Source organism: Myiozetetes cayanensis, unplaced genomic scaffold (assembly GCF_022539395.1).
Source record: "Myiozetetes cayanensis isolate MyiCay16 unplaced genomic scaffold, myiCay2020 scf20-37, whole genome shotgun sequence".
Lineage (NCBI taxonomy): Eukaryota > Metazoa > Chordata > Aves > Passeriformes > Tyrannidae > Myiozetetes > Myiozetetes cayanensis.
In genome coordinates, this window is record NW_026087412.1 from 5,700,509 (window position 1) to 5,719,153 (window position 18,645).

At 47.7% G+C, this 18,645-nt stretch overlaps 1 protein-coding gene across 1 annotated transcript in view; it reads left to right on the forward strand.

Moving 5' to 3' along the window:
* The window catches only part of ADAP1 (ArfGAP with dual PH domains 1), a 49,080-nt gene extending 32,017 nt beyond the window's left edge, over positions 1-17,063 (forward strand). Inside the window, exons 5-11 of the mRNA XM_050317428.1 lie at positions 8,534-8,646; positions 10,390-10,536; positions 13,256-13,339; positions 14,227-14,289; positions 14,610-14,681; positions 15,117-15,345; positions 15,744-17,063. Of these exons, the coding sequence (XP_050173385.1) occupies positions 8,534-8,646; positions 10,390-10,536; positions 13,256-13,339; positions 14,227-14,289; positions 14,610-14,681; positions 15,117-15,345; positions 15,744-15,772 (737 nt within the window). The 3' untranslated portion in view covers positions 15,773-17,063. The remainder of the gene's footprint in view (positions 1-8,533; positions 8,647-10,389; positions 10,537-13,255; positions 13,340-14,226; positions 14,290-14,609; positions 14,682-15,116; positions 15,346-15,743) is intronic.
* The last annotated feature ends 1,582 nt before the right edge of the window (positions 17,064-18,645 follow it).

Sequence of the window (18,645 nt, forward strand, 5' to 3'; positions counted from 1 at the left end):
GGAGTTTTGGTCAGTGAATTATTGGGACAGAATTTAGCCTTGATTTGTATAATTCCAGGAATTCATTAAGTGGGATTATGCTGCTCCAGGGGATGGGGGGGATGATAGTTTTAGAAAAATCAAGGTGTGCAAATGTCCTTGTGCAACCTGGAGGTTGCGGCTGTGCTGCCAAATGCTCCTCCCTTGATAGCACAGCTGCCAGAGCATCCTGTACTGGCTGATTTCTGGGACAGCTGTAACACCAGCAGCCAAGAGAGGAACGAGTCCTAAATTTAAAAAAAAAAAAAACAACACCTCCTTTCCTGCATAAAGTTTTGACTGCAAATGTATTGAATGCTCAATAAAAGATATTCAGGAGCCTTTAGCACTGCAGCAGATATGCTTTAAGCCTTTTGGATTTCTCTTCAAAGCAAAGAAAGAGGAATGTTATGTGCACGTGAGAATGGGTTTCCATGATTTGTGTTTCTGTGGCAATGCTGCCTGTGTGGGGGAAATGCTTTGCTCTAGGATGCCCTGGACAGAGGGGTCTTAAACCCATCTGAAATCTGTGGTGAACTTCTCTGCTGGCTTCTGTAAAGCTCTGTTGGGGGATTAAAGTGGCTGACATTTTATTTATTGGTGTGAGTAAAAGACTCCTAAAGATCTAGAGCTATTCAGGGCTTGGAGGCTCCTGATCCCATATCTGGGGTTCGAGGATGCCTGTGTGAAATCCAGACCTTCAGGTGGCCCCCGGTGCTTTGCAGGTGTTTGGAGCTGGAGCCCCAGCAGCAGGTTGGTGCAGCCCATCTGTGGTGCATATGGAGGGTAAAAGTCTCCTCATCCCCAGCTGTTCCAGGGTGTCACCTCTTTGCTTTCTGCAGAGGAGTCACTGCAGCTGCACACGAGGGCTGCAGCTGGGTTCTCCCTTGCCTTGCAGATGTCCAGGCAGGACCAGCTCTGTGCAGGGCAGGGGTGATGGGTGTGGGATGGAGGCAGCAGTTCCTCCAGGTGTCAGGAGGGAAAGCTGCAGAACATCTTCCCGTGCAGCTTCTGTGCAAGTAACTCACAGTGGCTGCAGCAAGGGGTTTTTTAAGTGTTAGTACCTTGCCCAAGGAGGATCCTTGCCCTGTGGTTTGGGAGTGGTTTGGCTCTCAAAATTCAGCACCTGAAGTGAACTGCTGTACGGGTGTTGTTATGACTTAGCAGTGTGTGCCTGTCCTTAAACGTTTTCTTGCCCAGCTCTCCATCTCAATCAGGCTTCGAGTGCACTCAGTGCTGGTAAATGGGATGAGCATCGCACTGGGAACCTCCCAGCTTTCATCTGCCTTTTATTATAAAAGACTGGCTTCAAAATATCAAAACCTGAAGGTTATTTACCTGTAGCAGGGGTTTTTCCTCCGAGCAGCCAGCAGCTCCCAGGTGGGTATGCAGGGATGCCACTCGAAGAGGAACCATTTGATTTCCAAGTAAAATTAGATTCAATTCTCAATAACGCAAGCGCAAGGCTTCCAGTAAAGACATTTTCTGTAGCAAGAGGTTGTAACATCTCCCGGCAGATACAATCGAATTGCTCTGCAGCAGTCAGCTATGGCCTTATCTTTAATATGTAAACACTTGCTCAGTAATTAAGTTACCACGGAAGTTGTACTGTGTCGATGGTCAATTATAAGATAAACTGATAAAAGGGAGGATGTGGCCGTGTTCTGTACCAAACCTGATATGCCTGAAGCAGACAGGTGAAGACTTGGGAATTGTATATTTTGGTGTTTTCTCCTGATATTTGTTCCCACGCAGCATTTTCAGGGGAGGTGAGTGCTCACTGGGAGATCGATATCACTCTGTTAAAAGAAGTTTTTTCTCTGGTAAGAGTCCTTTGCACCACTTTACCTTGAGCAGTCTCTTGCCCACTGGCTGTCACTTCCCGATGCCATGATTTCCCTGGCTCCACAGAGGAACCTGGTGTGTCTCCTTCCTCCCACACTCAGTGGGCACAAGGGGAAAAGTGATCCCGTCTGAGATACCTTCCGGGAGTATGAATGACTGTGCTAATGTCTTTGTCACCTGAGAGCTGCTCTGCAGGGAATCGTAACATGTGATTAAGGAAACCAGTTAAAAACAGCTTAGGAAGCTGGATTAGGTACATGATCTCTTATTATGGCTCCTTTTAGCTGACAACCCGGTGAAAGAAGGGGGGGTTTGGATTACATGGGGAAACATCAGACCTGACAGGAGTGTTTTCTGACTGTTCGGCTTAGTGGTGTCATGTACAATTTTAATCAGATTTAAATAGTGGCAAACATCACAGGCTTAATGGATTTCAGCTTTATTATTGGGGCTTTGCTTGGAAGCAATTTGGATTTTCAGCTGTGAGCCAGCAATGAAGAGTATTCATAATGACATTAAATGGGACTGGAAACCCAGGGACCAACCTTGCATTTAAATGCCACATGTGTGTGGGGACAGACCTTGTCTTCTTTCTGTCATACTCAGGATCTTGATGCGCAGTTTAAGCTCAGCCCCATTTTTTTTTCCATAGAGATGGTGCATTTGGCTCCGTTTTCCACATTGATCTGAGCAGCTGGGTAGCTGAACTAACACCTTTTTCTATTACAATGCTTTTGTTGCTCAGGATGAAGCAAGATGACAATGTCTTTTTGCAGTGATCTGGAGAGTTTGTTTCCCATGTTTGGCTTCAGCCTTGGAGTTGTTCTACACATGTTCTAAAGTGGTCTCTGTCCTCTGTTTCAGGGCACCTGTGTTTCTTAGGCCATGCTCAGGCTTTGAATGGCTTTGGCTGTGCTGGTTTGGGGTGATTTGACCAGAGGAAAAACAGTCTCTGAGGACACTAACACCTGTATTTCTGCAGAGATGTGGTCCTGCCTCCAAACTGGCTCTTTAGGGGCATCTTTTTTTACATTGTGGGAGAAGATGCCTTGGAAGAAATCAGTATTGAAGGTGGTTTTGTAAAACATATTTGACTTTGCACAGAGGACTGGTAATGGGAGACAGCCCTGTACCTCCAGCCCTGGGAGACTGAGTCTGCAGAGCTGTCAGAGACCAAAGGTACCATTTCATGACAGTCGGTAGTTGAGGTCTGGTCAATTGGTTGGTGCTCTGGGTCCTGCATGAGCAGAAAAAGGAGGAAAAGGGGAACATCGGTGCTTTTCAAATTCCCCTTTATCAGTAAAGGGAAATGTGTGTTCCTTCTCCCTTGTATTTTCTGTGCCACCTCTCACCACCGACCTGAGGTTTCATCTACTTCCAGCTCTGAGCTGAGCATTAGTGATGGTGTTTTCCCTCATAAGGCCAAGGAGATGTCTGTATGGTGTTATCTGAATCATCTGCTAAATCCTGGCTTTCTGTCTGATGCAGCCATTCAAGCGCTAATTGCCTTTGATTAAGTCAATCGTTTGCAGAGTGAGTGGGTTAATTGGGTATTGTGGAAGCAATCAATCTCATCAGCTGCTTGCATCCATAGCTGAGGCTCGACAATGCAGCGGGACAATAATTGTTTTATGAGCTCCTGGAAGGCAGCAGAGGCAGACTGGATGGCAACAGGAAACCTTCTCTGCAAAATGGCCTTTAGGAAAGGTAATTTGGATGCTAAGTGCTCATTAAGAGAGGACTGATTGATTTAAGAGCTGGGAAACTTGCACCTCTAAAACTGTGCGGGCCTGAGAAAGTGTTTGATGTGGGTGTCAGGGTGCTGCACAAGGGAGGTCTTGGGCTCCTTTGCCTGGCTGGGTGAGATGTGATAAAGATGTGTTGTCTTAGCAGGGGATACTAAGTCCTCTTAAGGGAGGTGAAGGGAGATCACTCCCTTCTCAAGCCTGAGAATGTGAGGTGAGACATGCCAGGCACCCACCTTACATCAGGTGCACCGAGAGTTTATCTCCCAGGTGTCCTGGGGGCAGAGACTGGTTTGCAGGATCCCTGAGCGCATCCTCATTCGCTCCTTGCTGAGGCCTTGATTTCTAAAGCACTGACCTGTGCATGAGCAGTAGCAGCTCTTGGTGGCTCCTCACCTGGTCAGTGCAGGAGAACCCCTGGGGGAAGGATGCCCATCTCATTAGCAAGCTTTCTGGGTGCCCTCTGCCTCCTGTGCATCGGGATGCTGACACCTCCAACACTCCCAGTCTCTGCACTGCTGAACATGGGACCAGCAGGAAGCGTATTTATCTGGGGATGACTGCAGAATTGTTTGCAGGGAAGTTATAAGCTCCTCAGCACAGCTGCAGACAGGGAAAACAAAGGCAAAAAAGCAAGCTGCTGGTGCTGTGCAGCAGAGCAGGGTAGTGCTTGCAGGGAAACTGGAGAATATGCCACCTTCTCTGTCCAGCCCTCTGACTATGGATGGTGGGGGTTTATTTTGGAAGGAGTGTCCTTCAGACTCTTCGTTTAAAAAGGAGGTTGTGACATCGGGGTCAGAGGCGATGTGGGATGTCAGGGATTCACCACTCAACTGCTCCAAATAATTATGCAGTTCCTTAACCTCTCAGAAAAGGTGGGCACATCATGTCTAGTGAGTACCTATGCCCCGTTCTGCCTTAATTAACATCTTACAATGCTAATACCGCAGAGTGCTCAGCTTCTGACACACAGAGGAGTGGAGATACAGACCCTGCAATTTCAGCAGCAAAGTGATGGAGTTGCATCTGAATCTTCTCCAAAGCTCTGAATTGGGGTCAACACACTTTAACTGCTTAGAGGAAGGGAAACCTGCTTCTATAGGAGGAGATGCCCTGCCTGAACTCTAGGAAAACGGGATTACCCTTGGATTACTTGCACAAGTACATTTTTTTCTCCTGTTTCAGCCTCCCATGCTTTGACTTGCAGTGAGACAAGAAGGCAAGAAACCACACAGTGATGCATTTGGGCTTGGGTATGGTATTGCACGTGAAACTGCAAAATAAAGTGCCAAAGAAACCAAGGAGCCAGCTTATAATGCCTTAGTTAAGATAACAGAAGCAAAGTCCATGCATGGTTTTTGCAAGACAGTGGATCTGATCCATTGGATCGGGAGGTTTTTTTTCTTCTCTGAGAACAAAGGCTAAAACTGAACAAGTAATTCTGGGTACTTCCTACAATCCACATTCTCAGGGACCAAAAACCCCCGTCACTAACTAAGCACCGTAACAGCTTTCTGAGGTGGGGAAGTAGCAATATCCCTCTTCTTAAGAAATGGGGAACTTGAACCCAGTGCTGGCAGAAGTCAGATGGAAAGATGGGGGCTACATCAGATTTTCTTGATAGAAAGTCCTCTCCCTTGCTTCCTCTGCAGCCTCTTGGACAGCAAGAAGGCTGGGCTACACCAGAGTACCCAGTGGGTCCTGCCTGGCTTGAAGGCACCTCAGACACCAGCATACCTGGTGACACAGCATACCAGCTGGCACAAGGCCGTGCATTATCTTCTTTTCAATCAACCAACAGGGTGATCCTGTTTTCTTTGCCCCCAGAGTTTTAGCTGTGGTGATGAAGTGAGTGTGGAAGCACCAGTTCCTCATTTTTACCTTGGAAACTATGTAACAGGTAAAAAATACCCATTTGGGCTGCGTGGTTTCAGGTCTTATTGCATGCCATTTGTCGGCTAACTTTGTCTCAACTGCTTGGTGGGTTTTTTGCAAGTGTCACAGGTTTGTGCCAGAGCAGCTTGCAAAGGCAAGTGATTGATTTTCCTCCTTGGCAGGCAGCTGAAGTGATGCAGAAAACTGGACATCCAAGCAGCAGCGGTGTTAGCAAAGCAAGAGTGGTATTTCTAAGGGGTGGCTGTAGGTGCTCTCCAGCAGGTAGTCCTTTCTATAGTCACAGCTGGGTGCTGGTGATCAGTGGGATGATGGCAGGTGACTGCATCCCTCCTTCTGGGCCTTGGGAGAGTGTTGGTGACATGATGCTGCACGGTCTAACACCAGTGATCAGCAGGTGTTGCAGGGCTAGTGGTTGTTCAGCTTCAACATAAGCAGAACAGCCTTCATAGAATCCCAGAATGGTTTGGGTTGGAAGGGACCTAAATCTAGTTCCAACCCCTGCTTTTCTGGGGAACCTGTGCCAGGGCCTCACCACCCAGGAAGATCTGGATGTGGCCAGAGAACTCTAAATATTGCTGAGGTGGTTCAGCCCCCAGAGACAAGGAAGAGAGGGTTTGGTGTCCAAATCTGATGCCCTCTGGTTTGAGATCTGTTGCCTGTTCAGCCTCCTGCAGTTTTGTTTCTCAGCACCTTCTCTAGCTGTTTTCACAACCCTTTAGATCAGGACATTGAGGACATGTCTTGCTGACACACTGTTTGCCCGGGGAACCTGTTTGGGTTCATGTTGGGTTCAAGTCCAGTTCACAGTGGTTTGCACTGATGGATGTTGACAGGGGTGCAGGCAGCAGGTTTGGGCAGAGCAGAGGAGCAGCTCCCAAGGATGCAGCCCTGGAGGGAGGGAGAGGAAAAGGGAAAAAAAAGAAAAGAAGCAAGCAGAAATCTGTGCTGAAGAACACTGAAATCAGCAGCTGGCTTTGTCAGAGCAGCCAGGAGGAGCTCTTTTGCTGAGGCAGTCTGTCTGTGAAGAGCTGGCATGTGAGGGATAACTTTTAGTTTTGTTGTGTTTTTTTAATTCTTCCTTGGAGTGGAAGGATACTGTGGAGTGGATACTGTGTTTGCCACAAAATGTTGGAAAGAGAAGGTCAAAATAATTAAATGTCCCTATGTAAGAGGGCAGAGAAAACAGGGTTTCCCGCCTGACATCAGCACTGGCTCACAGCCTTGTCCTGGGCAGCTCATCAAACCTCTTTGGGCTTCCCTTCCTTCATATATGCAGCTGTTACAGTGCCCGTCTGCCAGGTGGACATTAGGTAGACTTTACAGATTTGCAGTGATTTGAGGTCATCTTTGGGGAGATGCAGAACAATTTTTTCATCATCCCTCAAGTGCTAAGAATAATCACAAAGAAAAGGTGCTTTGGTGGGGAACAAGTTTTACCAGGAATGTCTGCAGCATTCTTCGCCATTCAGATGTTCATAATGAAACACTCAGGATGAGTGGACGGATCAGACCCAGAGCCAGGACTTGTGGAGCTGAGCTGCTCTGAGGTGGAGCCACCGAGAGCTTGAGCTCTGTGTGCTCATCGTGCTCTTTCTTAGGAGCTGAGCAAAGCCCAGGTGAGGATTCCTGAAAGAAAAGATGGGCTTTCCTTCTTCATTGCCCCCTGTTTGCATTTGGAGATGTCACTGTCCTTCTCATGTTGTCTTTCCTCTTTGTTGTTGGATGCTGGTGTCCTTTCCTCTATGCCCAGCTCTCTCCATCCCGCTAGGAGATGTCAGTGTTCCCCAAACACCAGTGGGGAGGCTCTGAAATCATCCCTGCCATTCAGTGGAGTGAATAGCAGTGACTTCTGAAGTACTCTCCCACTGCGTTAAAGCCCAGCACCCTTCAGGAACAGAAACCACCTGTCCTTGGTTTCCAAACCACACACTCTGAGAGCAAACAGCTTCACGTGGTGCCACTGAGGAGAGCAGTGGGCCATCCCCAGCCGTCAGAGCCCCGGCAGCAGCTCTGCCTCGCGTTGAGCAAATCTCGCATTTCATAAACGTATCAGCTGGGCATCACCTCCTGCCTGTCTGTCTCCTGTCAGAGAGATGTTACTCCTGCTCAGCTCCATCGTGTGCAGCCTGCCTTAGGCTGTGTGGTGGGTTTGCTGATAGAGCCTGGCAGGGAGCAGCGTCTGACTCTGCGTCAGTCAGAGCTTCGGCTCCCGGCGGTTCTGCCACCGTGGTGATGTCAGCGCATCAGCCTGGGCCATTCCTGCACAGCTGCCCTTGGGTGGCCTTTCTTGGCTTCCTTGGCTGTTTCCCCTTGCTCTTTGAGGAACTGGAGAAAGTATTTGGTGCAGGATCTCGTAAGTCCAGTAGAAGTTTGTGTGTGAATTTTTTCTTGCTTTTGGGGTTTATGTCATGGGAACATTTTATCTTGCTTGCAGCTGTAGAGTCAATGTTGAGGAACTAGTTGAGGGATTTTTCTTCTGCATCTTTTCATCAGTGGTTTAAATCAAATCTGTATCAGGATGGACAAGTGAAAAGCTGGCTGAATGAGGAATTTCTGCACACCACTGGTTTGTAACAGGCAGGTGAAGAGAGGCTTTAATGTACCATTTGGCACATTACTGAATGTAACATATTGAAAAAAAAAAGGTAGTTTAGCTACTGTTTGGAAGTTGTTATAAAACATAATTTTAAACTTTGAAATCCTCATTCCTGAGAGCCAGTAGCAAAAATTGAAAAGGGGTGAAACTTAAGAAAGGAAACACAATTTCAGTGGGACTCTTTGTATAATTATGTCTTAAATTGAGTGTCAGAGCAGGGACATCTGAAGCACGTGCTGTTGGCAAAGAACAAGGGTGGAATGGAAAGGGCAAAGCTGAAGCAGAAGGCCTGTTTCATTCATGTCTCGAGCAAAACAGCCACACGCTTGGTCTGCTTAGTTTTGAAGTCAGGGCTCATCTCTTCTTTACCCCAACTCTTTTTTTTAATTAGAGGATTTTATCCCTGGTTCTCAGCCATTCCTTTCTGCTGCAGGGTACCGAGAAGGGTTTCTGTGGAAGAGAGGACGCGACAACGGGCAGTTCTTAAGCCGAAAGTTCGTGTTGTCAGAGAGAGAAGGTGCACTGAAGTACTTCAACAAAAACGACGTGAGTACCTGGCCTTGCTCTGTGCAGAGCTGTGAGACCATCTTTGAACATGGGATTCCTGGGCCACCAGTTTATTTCTACAGTTTCTGTAAGCACTGAATCCCCAGTTGCTCCAGGCCAAAAGCACCAGGTACAGCTCACTGCTCTCTGTAGTAAGGTTTGCTCATGCTCCACCACCACAGTCATGGTGAGATGCCCCAGCTGAGCAGTTCTGGCTTTGCACCATCCAGCTGACATGAGTGTCATAGTGGTGGTTAGCCTGTGCTGAAGGTGCCACCACCTCACAGGGATCACTGGGGTCTGAATCCTCCTTTGCATGGCATGGCATCCAATCCAGAGGGAAAGCTCCCTGTTTTTCAGTTCCCATGTCAAGCAGTCTGGAAACATTGGTCTTTTCCCCCAGAGCACATTTCATTACTGTGTGAGAAATGGAGCTGTAACCACGAAAGTTGCATTTGTGATGAATGGGTGGACACTCCACTGTTGTGCACCACGTACTGGGGGAAGCCAAGGTGTTTTATCTGACCTTTGAGTCTCCCCTGAACATCACAGCTGAGAGCAGCCCAGGCCAAACCACCAGCCAGTTTTCTCAAGTCACTGATGTAGTCATGGTATTGTGATGAGCCACAATGTGCAGAGGAGGGGAGCATCCACCCACACTTTTTAATGGCTTTGACAGCACCGTCTCCTCCTTCAGCTTGGTGTGTTATGGTGCAATTCCATCTCATGGAGAGGAGAGAGCCTGTCCTTACTGAGGGAGAAGTGAAAGTCCCAGCAGCCCCATTCAGTCACCCTTGACTGCTCTGATAGTTTAAAGCTGCCTTGCTTCATTGTTGACCACAGCTGTGGTGGGAACAGCACTGTCTAGACATGTCCTCTGTGCTGGGATTTCCCCACCGTGGTCACCCACGATGGCTGTGTGTCCATGGCAAGTCCCCAAGTTCCCAAAGTGGCACTAACAGGTCTGCCAGCTCAAGACTTCTGCGTGATGCTGGGGATCATGGCACCACGGCACGACCTTCTGCTGGCCCCTGGCTGTGCCCTAAAACTGGTGCTACCAAGTGCCTGATCTGTATTTGTGGTAATGTCCCATTCACACTTGCTGGTTCACTTCTCAGTGCAGTCCTGAAAGGTGGTAAACTTCTAAAGACATTTTGTAAGAAGATGAACAGCGCTGTGGTGGTGCCTGCCACAGAGGTTGCAGCTGGGGTGGTGCCTGAGGGGGCCTGATCCAGGCTCTCCGTTGGCCTAACCCGCCCAAGAGATGGGCTGTAAGGATTATATTTGTCCCTCTGAAAAGCAAGTTCTGAGTTTGGAAGGCAAGGGGAGGAGCAGCCAGTGGCTCATGTGAGAGGATGGGGACATGCACATGGTGTCCCTGCCAGCTGAGCACCTGGGTGTGATGTTGGCAAGGGGGATAATCCTCCATCTTTTGGGACAAGGATGAACTGGCTGTGGGTGCTGGAGATGCAGAAAGCATCCTGGCCTGTCAGTTAGCAGTCTGTAGGGTTTTTTGCATCTCTGCTGAATTTTGCAGAACAGATTATTTTTCCAGGCTGGCAGGAAGGGCTCATTGATGCCCAAGCAAAGTCTCTGATATCTCATCACCAGGTAGTTTTGTGGGCTGGGAATCAGGTCTTTTTAGCTAATGGCCTCAATCAGGAGTTCATTCTGACCAAGTGAACTGCTTTCTGGTTTGAAAGCCAATTCTCTGGTGTTTGCTCACTCAGCTGTGTTTTTCAGGCAAAAGAACCCAAAGCAATTATGAAGATCGAACACCTAAATGCGACTTTCCAGCCTGCAAAAATCGGGAACCCACACGGACTGCAGATCACTTACTTGAAGGACAACAGCACAAGGAACATCTTTGTCTATCATGAAGATGGCAAGGTGAGGGCGCAGAGGTAGCGAGAAGGGTTGGGTTGTGGTCCTGGAGGTCAATGCTGCCCAGAGCCAGCCTGTGGCACACCAGGCTCTAACCGAGCTGGACTTGTTGGGAGGGGATGGACAGAATGGGGGTACAGGATGCAGAACAAGCTTTGAGCATGTTTGTCGTGTCCTTCCAAGCACAAAGGTGGCAAAACGTGTTTTGTAAGTAGCAAGATGCAAATGGAAGGAATTGCTACTCCTCTGCTTGCAAACTGGAGTTGAGGATTTTTTAAGGGAGGCTCCTCAGTGCCCGGAGTAGGAGACAGGGTGGATGGAGCAATGAAAGGTGAGGGGACTTAATCCAAAGACTCACCAAAGGGGAGCAAGCTGGACTGTAGGAGAAGCGAGGAATTGTTGTTCTGCCTGTCTCATACTTTGTAAAATGCAAATATTCATGTTTGTATTGAAACAAATCCCTTGAAGGGAGATGTGAAGAAGAGGGCTCATGGGTCTGGGGCTGCTCACAGATTTACCCTCCCCTCCATCCTCCACTCTGCCAGGTGGGATGTGCAAGTCCCATGGTGCAGAGCAGGCACCCCTTGTCACCACGTGCAAGCACAGCACAGTGTCATTCAGGTCACTCTCAGGTACCTTCCTGACTGCAATTTAAACCAGAATAAGTGGAAGAAGCTCTTTCCTGTGAAAGCTGCATCCCACCATCGTGCCTGTGTCTGTGATTTGCTGGGCTTTGGTGGTTTGCTTAGCCAAGCTGTGAGGAGCACAGTCAGGGTTGAACTGGGTTTGGGGTTTAAAGTGCTGAGGTCTCTGCAGGGGGCTGGTGGAAGGAGCAGTGTCACTGGTCTCATGCAGTGGCTCCACTGTGTCAGTGGTTTGGCAGGATGTGCTCTCATGCCATCCAATAATGACCTGGCTGAATTTCTTTGGCCTACCCTGGAATCAGCCTGTCCCCTTGGCTGAGTGAGGGCTGCAAGAAGGTGAACTCCTGGGGTAAGCTCCTGCCCTTTGGGACTAGAGGCTACCCCATCCAACGTGGCCTTGAACACTTCCAGGGGTGGGGCAGCCACAGCTTCTCTGGGCAACCTGTGCCAGTGTCTTAACACCCTCACAGGGAAGAATTTGATCAAACTCCATTTCTGGGGATGGATGATCAATATTCCAAAAGGAATTGACTGCTGAAAGTCACCAAGGGTTTCAGCCTCTGCTTTTCTGCATCATGATCAAGAAGGAGACCCACAGACATAGATATATATATATATAAATAGCCATCCAGTAGGTGATTGTATGAGATAACTACCTTTTAACACTGCAGCCCATTGGTCATTATCTCCTGCCTGGTTTGGTCATCATTAACTTCAGGAGTGAATTCCTCTCTCTGATCCTCTTTGTGATGCTATCTGGGGTCTCCTTAGCTGCTTAGAGTTAGGAAAGCAAGTGATAAGTGAGTAAAACCTCAGACAAGTAGGTCAGAGTTTTCAAAAACGTTGTTTGTTGTATTATGTTTCATTTTTTCTCCTTCAACTTGAAGTAACTTAACAAACCAAAACACGGCTTTTAAATATTTGAGGATGGCTGTTTGCCACATTAGACCATTTTAGAGAAACCCTCAATTCAGCTCCTTAAAACTGAGATCTCACAAATTTCTCATATGAGCCTTTCCTCCCCCCCCCAGTAATTTTTAAAGCATAAAAAAGTTTAAATCTTACTGAGGGCTGACTTCTCCTTTGATACGGTCTTTCCTACACTACAGCGACCTCACCTGAAAGGGTTGACAGTGTTTATTTTAGGATTAAGTCTGGCTCATTGAACATGTCCCTGATGTGTGAAGCTTCATGTGCGTTACTGACAGCTGGACAGCTCAGCATCCCTCTCCCAGAGCCCAGCATCCCGAGGAGGGAAGCTGTAAATCTCCCTTCCAACATGCCTTTCCTTTTCTCACACCCTCAGACCACAAGGCAGTGTTTGAGTGCTTAAAATTAATGTGGCATTTCTCAGTGAAATCTTCAAAGAGGCGTTCGACTCAACACCAAGCTCTGTGGGTCTCACCAGAGGCAAGTGAAAAAATGAGTTTAAAAACAAACAGGTTATAAACCAACTAATTTTTAGGGGGCAAAAAATGTGGACAGACTTTTGCCAAGCAAAGGAAGAACTGCCAGAGATTCTAGGAATTGAGCTGGGACTTTAATATCACTGTCTGTAAAGGACTGGCAGACAAGGCTGATAGAGTGGGGTTCAAAGATAAAGACATAGCTACTCTTTTAGCAAGGCACTGATGTATGTTGCTAGATTTTGGGTGGGATTCAGGCATTGCTCCAGTGTCCTGCCAGAGGGGCTGGGATGGCAGGAGGAGTGAGGGGGCTGGGGGGTGTCAGGCTGCCTTTGCACCAGCCAGCACATGCCAAGCCATGTTTATAAGGTCAGTTCAATATCTCAAATGCTGATTTGGGGCTGGTTTTGCCCGTTCAGAGATGTGTTTAAATCCTTCCCTCTGCAGAAGGCCCTTTGGTGCTCACTGGTTGCTGCAGAGCTTTGTGCACATTGGGACAGCAGCCTGGGACAGTTCCCCATCCCTCACCTGTTTGCTGTGTTCTGTATTTTTTAGGACTGCTGCTACACTGTGCCCTGGCACTGGGAACAGTGATCAGAGAGATAAGCTCAGCAGGATCAGGTTATTTTGTGTGCAGGCTATGTTCCTCACTGTGCTTTTCTTTCTCTTTATTAGGAAATAGTGGATTGGTTCAACGCCATCCGGGCAGCGCGTTTCCATTACTTACAAGTGGCATTCCCTGGAGCCAGCGATGTTGATGTGAGTGCTCCTTCAGTTTTGGTTGGTTTTTTAATTTCCTTTTCCCCTCTTGCTCGTTTTTAGCATCTTGTTAACAAGCTGGAAGGCTTGGGGAGTGCTCCATCCTTCGGAGCATTTTACAATTACCAGGCTGAAATGATTGCGGGGGGATGTCGAGCCCACGTGCAGCACCTGTTCCCAGCATCCAGCCTGGGAAACCACGTTCACGTGCAGTCACACATGTTCACCCTAACCACGTGAGTCGTGTGTGTGAGTAACTCCAGCCATAAGCATCTTTCTGCTGCTGTAATACCAAAAAGCTGAAACAAAGGCTGCGAGGTAGAAAAGATGAAAGCAGAAGGATGCAAGTGCCATACCCAGGCCTCTGGATGAGATCTTGTGTGCAGGTCAACGCAGCCTGGCTTATGAATCTCTGTCTGTGTTTTCCGGCTGCTGGAGCTGCTAATTGTGTTACCCTTTGCTAATACAATTCCAGAGCCTGCACTGGCAGCCAGGACCGGGGTTTGCAGCTGGTAACGTCACTGGTGCTGGTTGTTGTTGATTACTCTCTGCTACCTCCTTGACCGTAGATTTTGAAATCTAATTGCCTTCCCTGCCTTCCACTAATTACATGGGAGGGGGCTGGCTCTGAGATGCAGGGTGGCTCCTTCTCTGGCTGTCCCAGCACCCCTGGGGTTTCTCCCTGAGGCTGCTGGCAGTGTGGGTGAAGTGCTCGAAGATGTTTCATGGTTCTTCACCCACCTCTTGGGTGGGTTCAGGGCTGGGGGCCAGCTGGGTGTGGATTTTCCTTCCAGTGACCCCTCCAGCCTTGCCCAGCACACCCAGTGACCCCCCAGCCCCCTCCACCTGATGTTCGTCTCTTTTTTTCTCCTCCTTGGTTGTTCCAGCTGGTGCCAAAGCTTTCTAGAAACTACCTGAAGGAAGGATACATGGAGAAAACGGGGCCAAAGGTAGGATATAAAGTATTTCTCATGTATTATATTTTGCCAGAGAGGCAAAGCTGTAACACCATACATTTTTATCACCTGGGAGCAAACATTCAAAAAAAATCCAAAACCACTTCACAAACTCACTGCCCCTTCCTGCAAGCCCTCGTGGTACAGCTGGCCCAGACCCTGGCTATGGTGGCTCCTGATGACCCAGAAGCTGCCTGTTCTCAACTCCCCCAGCCCATCAGGGTCTTCCAAGTGACTTGAGACTCCTGGATCATGCCTGGTAAGAGAGAACCTATGCTGTTTCAGTGTGTAATCCAGCATTTTTGCCTCTTCAGCAAACAGAGGGATTCAAGAAGCGATGGTTCACCATGGATGACCGACGGCTCATGTATTTCAAAGATCCCCTGGTAAGAGGAAGGTGCATGGGCTGCCTGTTGGGAATTATCTGCAATAATAATACTAGTAATTATAATAATAGTAATAATGATAGTAATAATCTGCAGTGAAGCTCAGGCTGGTGGGAGAGCCAAAAGAGCACAAAGCTCTAACTGCTCTGAGGCTCTGCCTGGTGTTCAGTGTGCAATAGTCCTGTGCATAGATACCAAAAATTCCTTGGAAGCCCTGTTCACTGGGCATTCTGCATCTGGATTTTGGTCTCTCTGGTGTTGGTGCTGTACTGTGGGTGCCCCTGTGGGATGAGCAGGGGTTCTTGGGGTGGCTGGTGCTGTTGGGGTTTGGCTCATGGGACTTGTGGCTGCTGCAGGGTGAGCCGTGTCCCAGCTGTCTGGGACCCAGTGCCCCCCTCACACTCACACCCGCCTGACTGCTCTGCTGTCTCCTAGGACGCCTTTGCTAGAGGGGAAGTTTTTATTGGGAGCAAAGAAAACAGCTACAAGGTGCTGGAAGGGCTCCCACCGTCCACGCAGGGAAACCACTGGCAGCACGGGATAACCATCGTCACCCCGGATCGGAAATTCCTCTTCGCCTGCGAGACAGAGGACGACCAGCTGGAGTGGATCACAACCTTTCAGAAAGTCATCAGCCGGCCAATGCTGCCTCAGGAATACGCAGGTGTGTTTGCTGGTGGGGGCTGGATTTGGCTCTGCTGTTTCCCAAGTGTTGGAGGATTTAATGGCCGGAGGGGGACTGGGGATGCAGCGACATCGCTCCCTCCTGTACGATGTGAGCAGGGCAGCCCACGAAGGAGGTCAGGGGAGGATACAAAGGCTGTTTGAGCAGAGAGGGGCTCACAGTGGGAGGAGGAGGATGGTATCTTTCCCTCTTCCATTGCCTCTGGTATGATGTCCATGGTGCTGTAAGGATCAGTTGTACAGTTATAAGAATAATCGGATCCAAGGAGCATCAGCACAACAAGAACCATTAGCAGGGTGGGCTTATGCAGGGCTGTCACTGCTTGCCCAGTGCTTATCCTGCTTTTAACGTTCTTTTTCTCTGCTTTTTCCTTTCAGTGGAAGCCCATTTCAAACATAAACCTTAGCTGGGACTGGCTGGGCAGACCTGAGGAGTGAGCTTCTGTTTACAACACAACGTGGTTTTATTTGAAATGTTTAAAATAATAATTAATAATAATAACAGTAATAATAATAATAATACTTCCCTTTCCCCTCATCATTCACTTGATCATGTTGGAAACCGAGAAGGACGGCAGCGGAACTTTGGAGAAGATGCTGATCCAACTTGAAATTCAGCTCCATGGGATGGGACAGGTGGTCCTGCCACCCCATCACCCGACACCTGCTGGAAGGGTTGCCCCACCCAGCTTCAGCAGGATGGCAGAGACTGTTGGTGGCTCATCCCAGGGGGAGAAGGAGCTTTTCCACATGCAGGTCCCTGGGCTCTGGAGCTGAGCATCCCCGCAGTCCCAGCTGGCTGCCAGCCCTTTCCAGGGGGCTGCAAGTCCCCAAGCAGTGACATCCTCGTGGGATGGGAAATTGCAGCCTGGAAACACCAGAAATGGTGCTGTGTAAAACGGCTGGGCCTCCCGATGGCATTGGGGTAAATGATAAGGAAATTACCTCTTTGCGGAGGGGTGGTGATGCTGTACCTGGACAGGGTCAAATGGGATTTTGGAAAGTGAGGAAATGGACATCATCAGCCTCGTTACTGCTTAAGGAAGGGCAGGGAGGAGGAGACTCAGTGGGGACAGAGCAGTGTTGCCCCAGCCCTGCAAGGGACACACCAACCCATGAGGTGATGCTGGGAAAGCAGAGCTTTGGGGGCCAGGCCTGTGCTCTGCTCCTGGGTCATTCCTGTTTCGTGGTTTAGGGGGGATTGCACCCTTTTATGGAGTGGGGGGGGGGTTGAGCTTTAGGTGCATTTTTGCTGATGGGCACATCAAAGCCTGTCCCAGCCTACCCCCAGCAGGCACGTCCCTTCTCCAGTCTTGGTGGTTGCACTTTTTTCCCCAATAATTCTCTCAATTTTTTTGTTGATTTTCTTTTTCCTGCCAAAAAAAAAAAAAAAAGAAAAAAAAAAAAGAAAAAAAAGCTGCTTGAAGTGACGTTTCAGCGCGGTGTTGAGCACTGTAATTCCTGCAGTCAGGGCGGGCGGGCTGGGACCTGCACACCAGGTGCTGGATTTTTACCCAAAAATGAAATTTCTGGCGTCTGTGAAAGGACCAGCCCCGGACACGGACCCGTCCAACGCGTTCCTTAGGTTGGTGTGTGTAACCGAGAGCATCTCATCAGCTGTGTGCATTCGTTCTGTCACTGGTAAGACAACTGTGGTACTAAATGTCATTCGAACCAATAAATTATTATTATGTCAGAGCCATGGCCGTGTGGTGCTGGGGCAGGGGAGGGAGGTGGGGTTCAAAAAGCAGGCAGAGCTCTGAGGGCTGTGGGACACTCACAAAACCATCTGCCCCACCCTGGGCTGCTCTTGGGGGTGTTGGTGAGGGAGAAGCTGCACATACATATACTAGGTAAATATATTTCATGCAAACTAAACAGTTATGTGTATTATTTTATATATTAGTTAGGTATATGTATAGTGTAGGTTTTATATGTTTTTCTCTGTAATACATCTATTTGTATGCACACACATACACATATATATATATGAATACATATATATATATACAAACTACTTATGATTATAGAAATAAATATTACGAAAGGGTTGTTGACTATTCACAGACACACAGGGAGGTATATATAGCACTGAGATACATACATTTAATTTACAAATATATAAACTAAATGTATTTCATACACCTGTCTATATAGACATTTTTATAATTGGGATTTTATAAAATACAGTTATATAAACGTGCATGCTTTTTATATAAGTATATAATTTATAAACATATAAATGTAAGAGGAATATATTGCATATAAACCTATCCACGTGTGCGTGCACAGCTATAATGATATATTTAGTTTGTATTAAAAGTATTTATAAATGTTACACACACACTCAGGCTCACTCATCCTTACTTACCAACCCAGGCACAGCAGAAGCAGGGAGAGGACAGACTGGACTCACTGCTTGTGTTTATAACTAGCTGTAAAGATTGTTTTTTGTGTATGTATAATTCAGAATAATATATTATAAATTATATGCCATACAATTATTTAATTACAATCTACACAAAAGGCTGTTTATATGGGTGTGTACATAACACAAATGTAACCTCACACTGGGTCGTATGTGCAGGACACAGGAGGGGACACTGCTGCTGGACACCTGTGGACACCTTTCACCACCCATTCCTGGCAGCCAGAGGCAATGAAATGATTTGGTTCTAAACCTCTTGTCGACATCCCAGATCATTTATTAAATGTCTGCAGCACCATCCCGGGTAGGCAGCTCTTCCTTAAACTTGCTGCAAATCAAAGCAATCCACCTCTTCTCCAGACATTCCAATAACCCCCTAGAGAATTATGCCTTTACTGCACTAAGGTGAAGCTGCAGCACTGAGGGCTGGATGACCCACAGTCAAATGCAGAGTGGAAAACCAGCAAGGAAAGTAAGGTCTCTGCATGGAAATCTCCCAGAAAGCAGCACTATTGCACATCCTGGTATAAAGTGTTTATTTGAGACTTCACAATTAACACAAAGTCTTCCTGTCAATGCTTTTTTTTTTTTTCCATACAGTCAATAAATTTGTATTAATCCCTCCCCCATGCATGATTGCTGTTTATTAATCTAAGCTTTTTTATTTTCACCGTGAAAAAATAAAGCGTTTCCCCACCCTTTCATCTGTTCCCTGCACCAAACTGTGCTGCATTACAGAGGAGATGGAGAATGGCTATGCCTACTGCTGGGGGTGAAGTTACTCCATTATTTATTGATTTATTCTTTTTAACAGAAAGTGTTAAATGAATCAATCACCCAAGAAAAATAAAT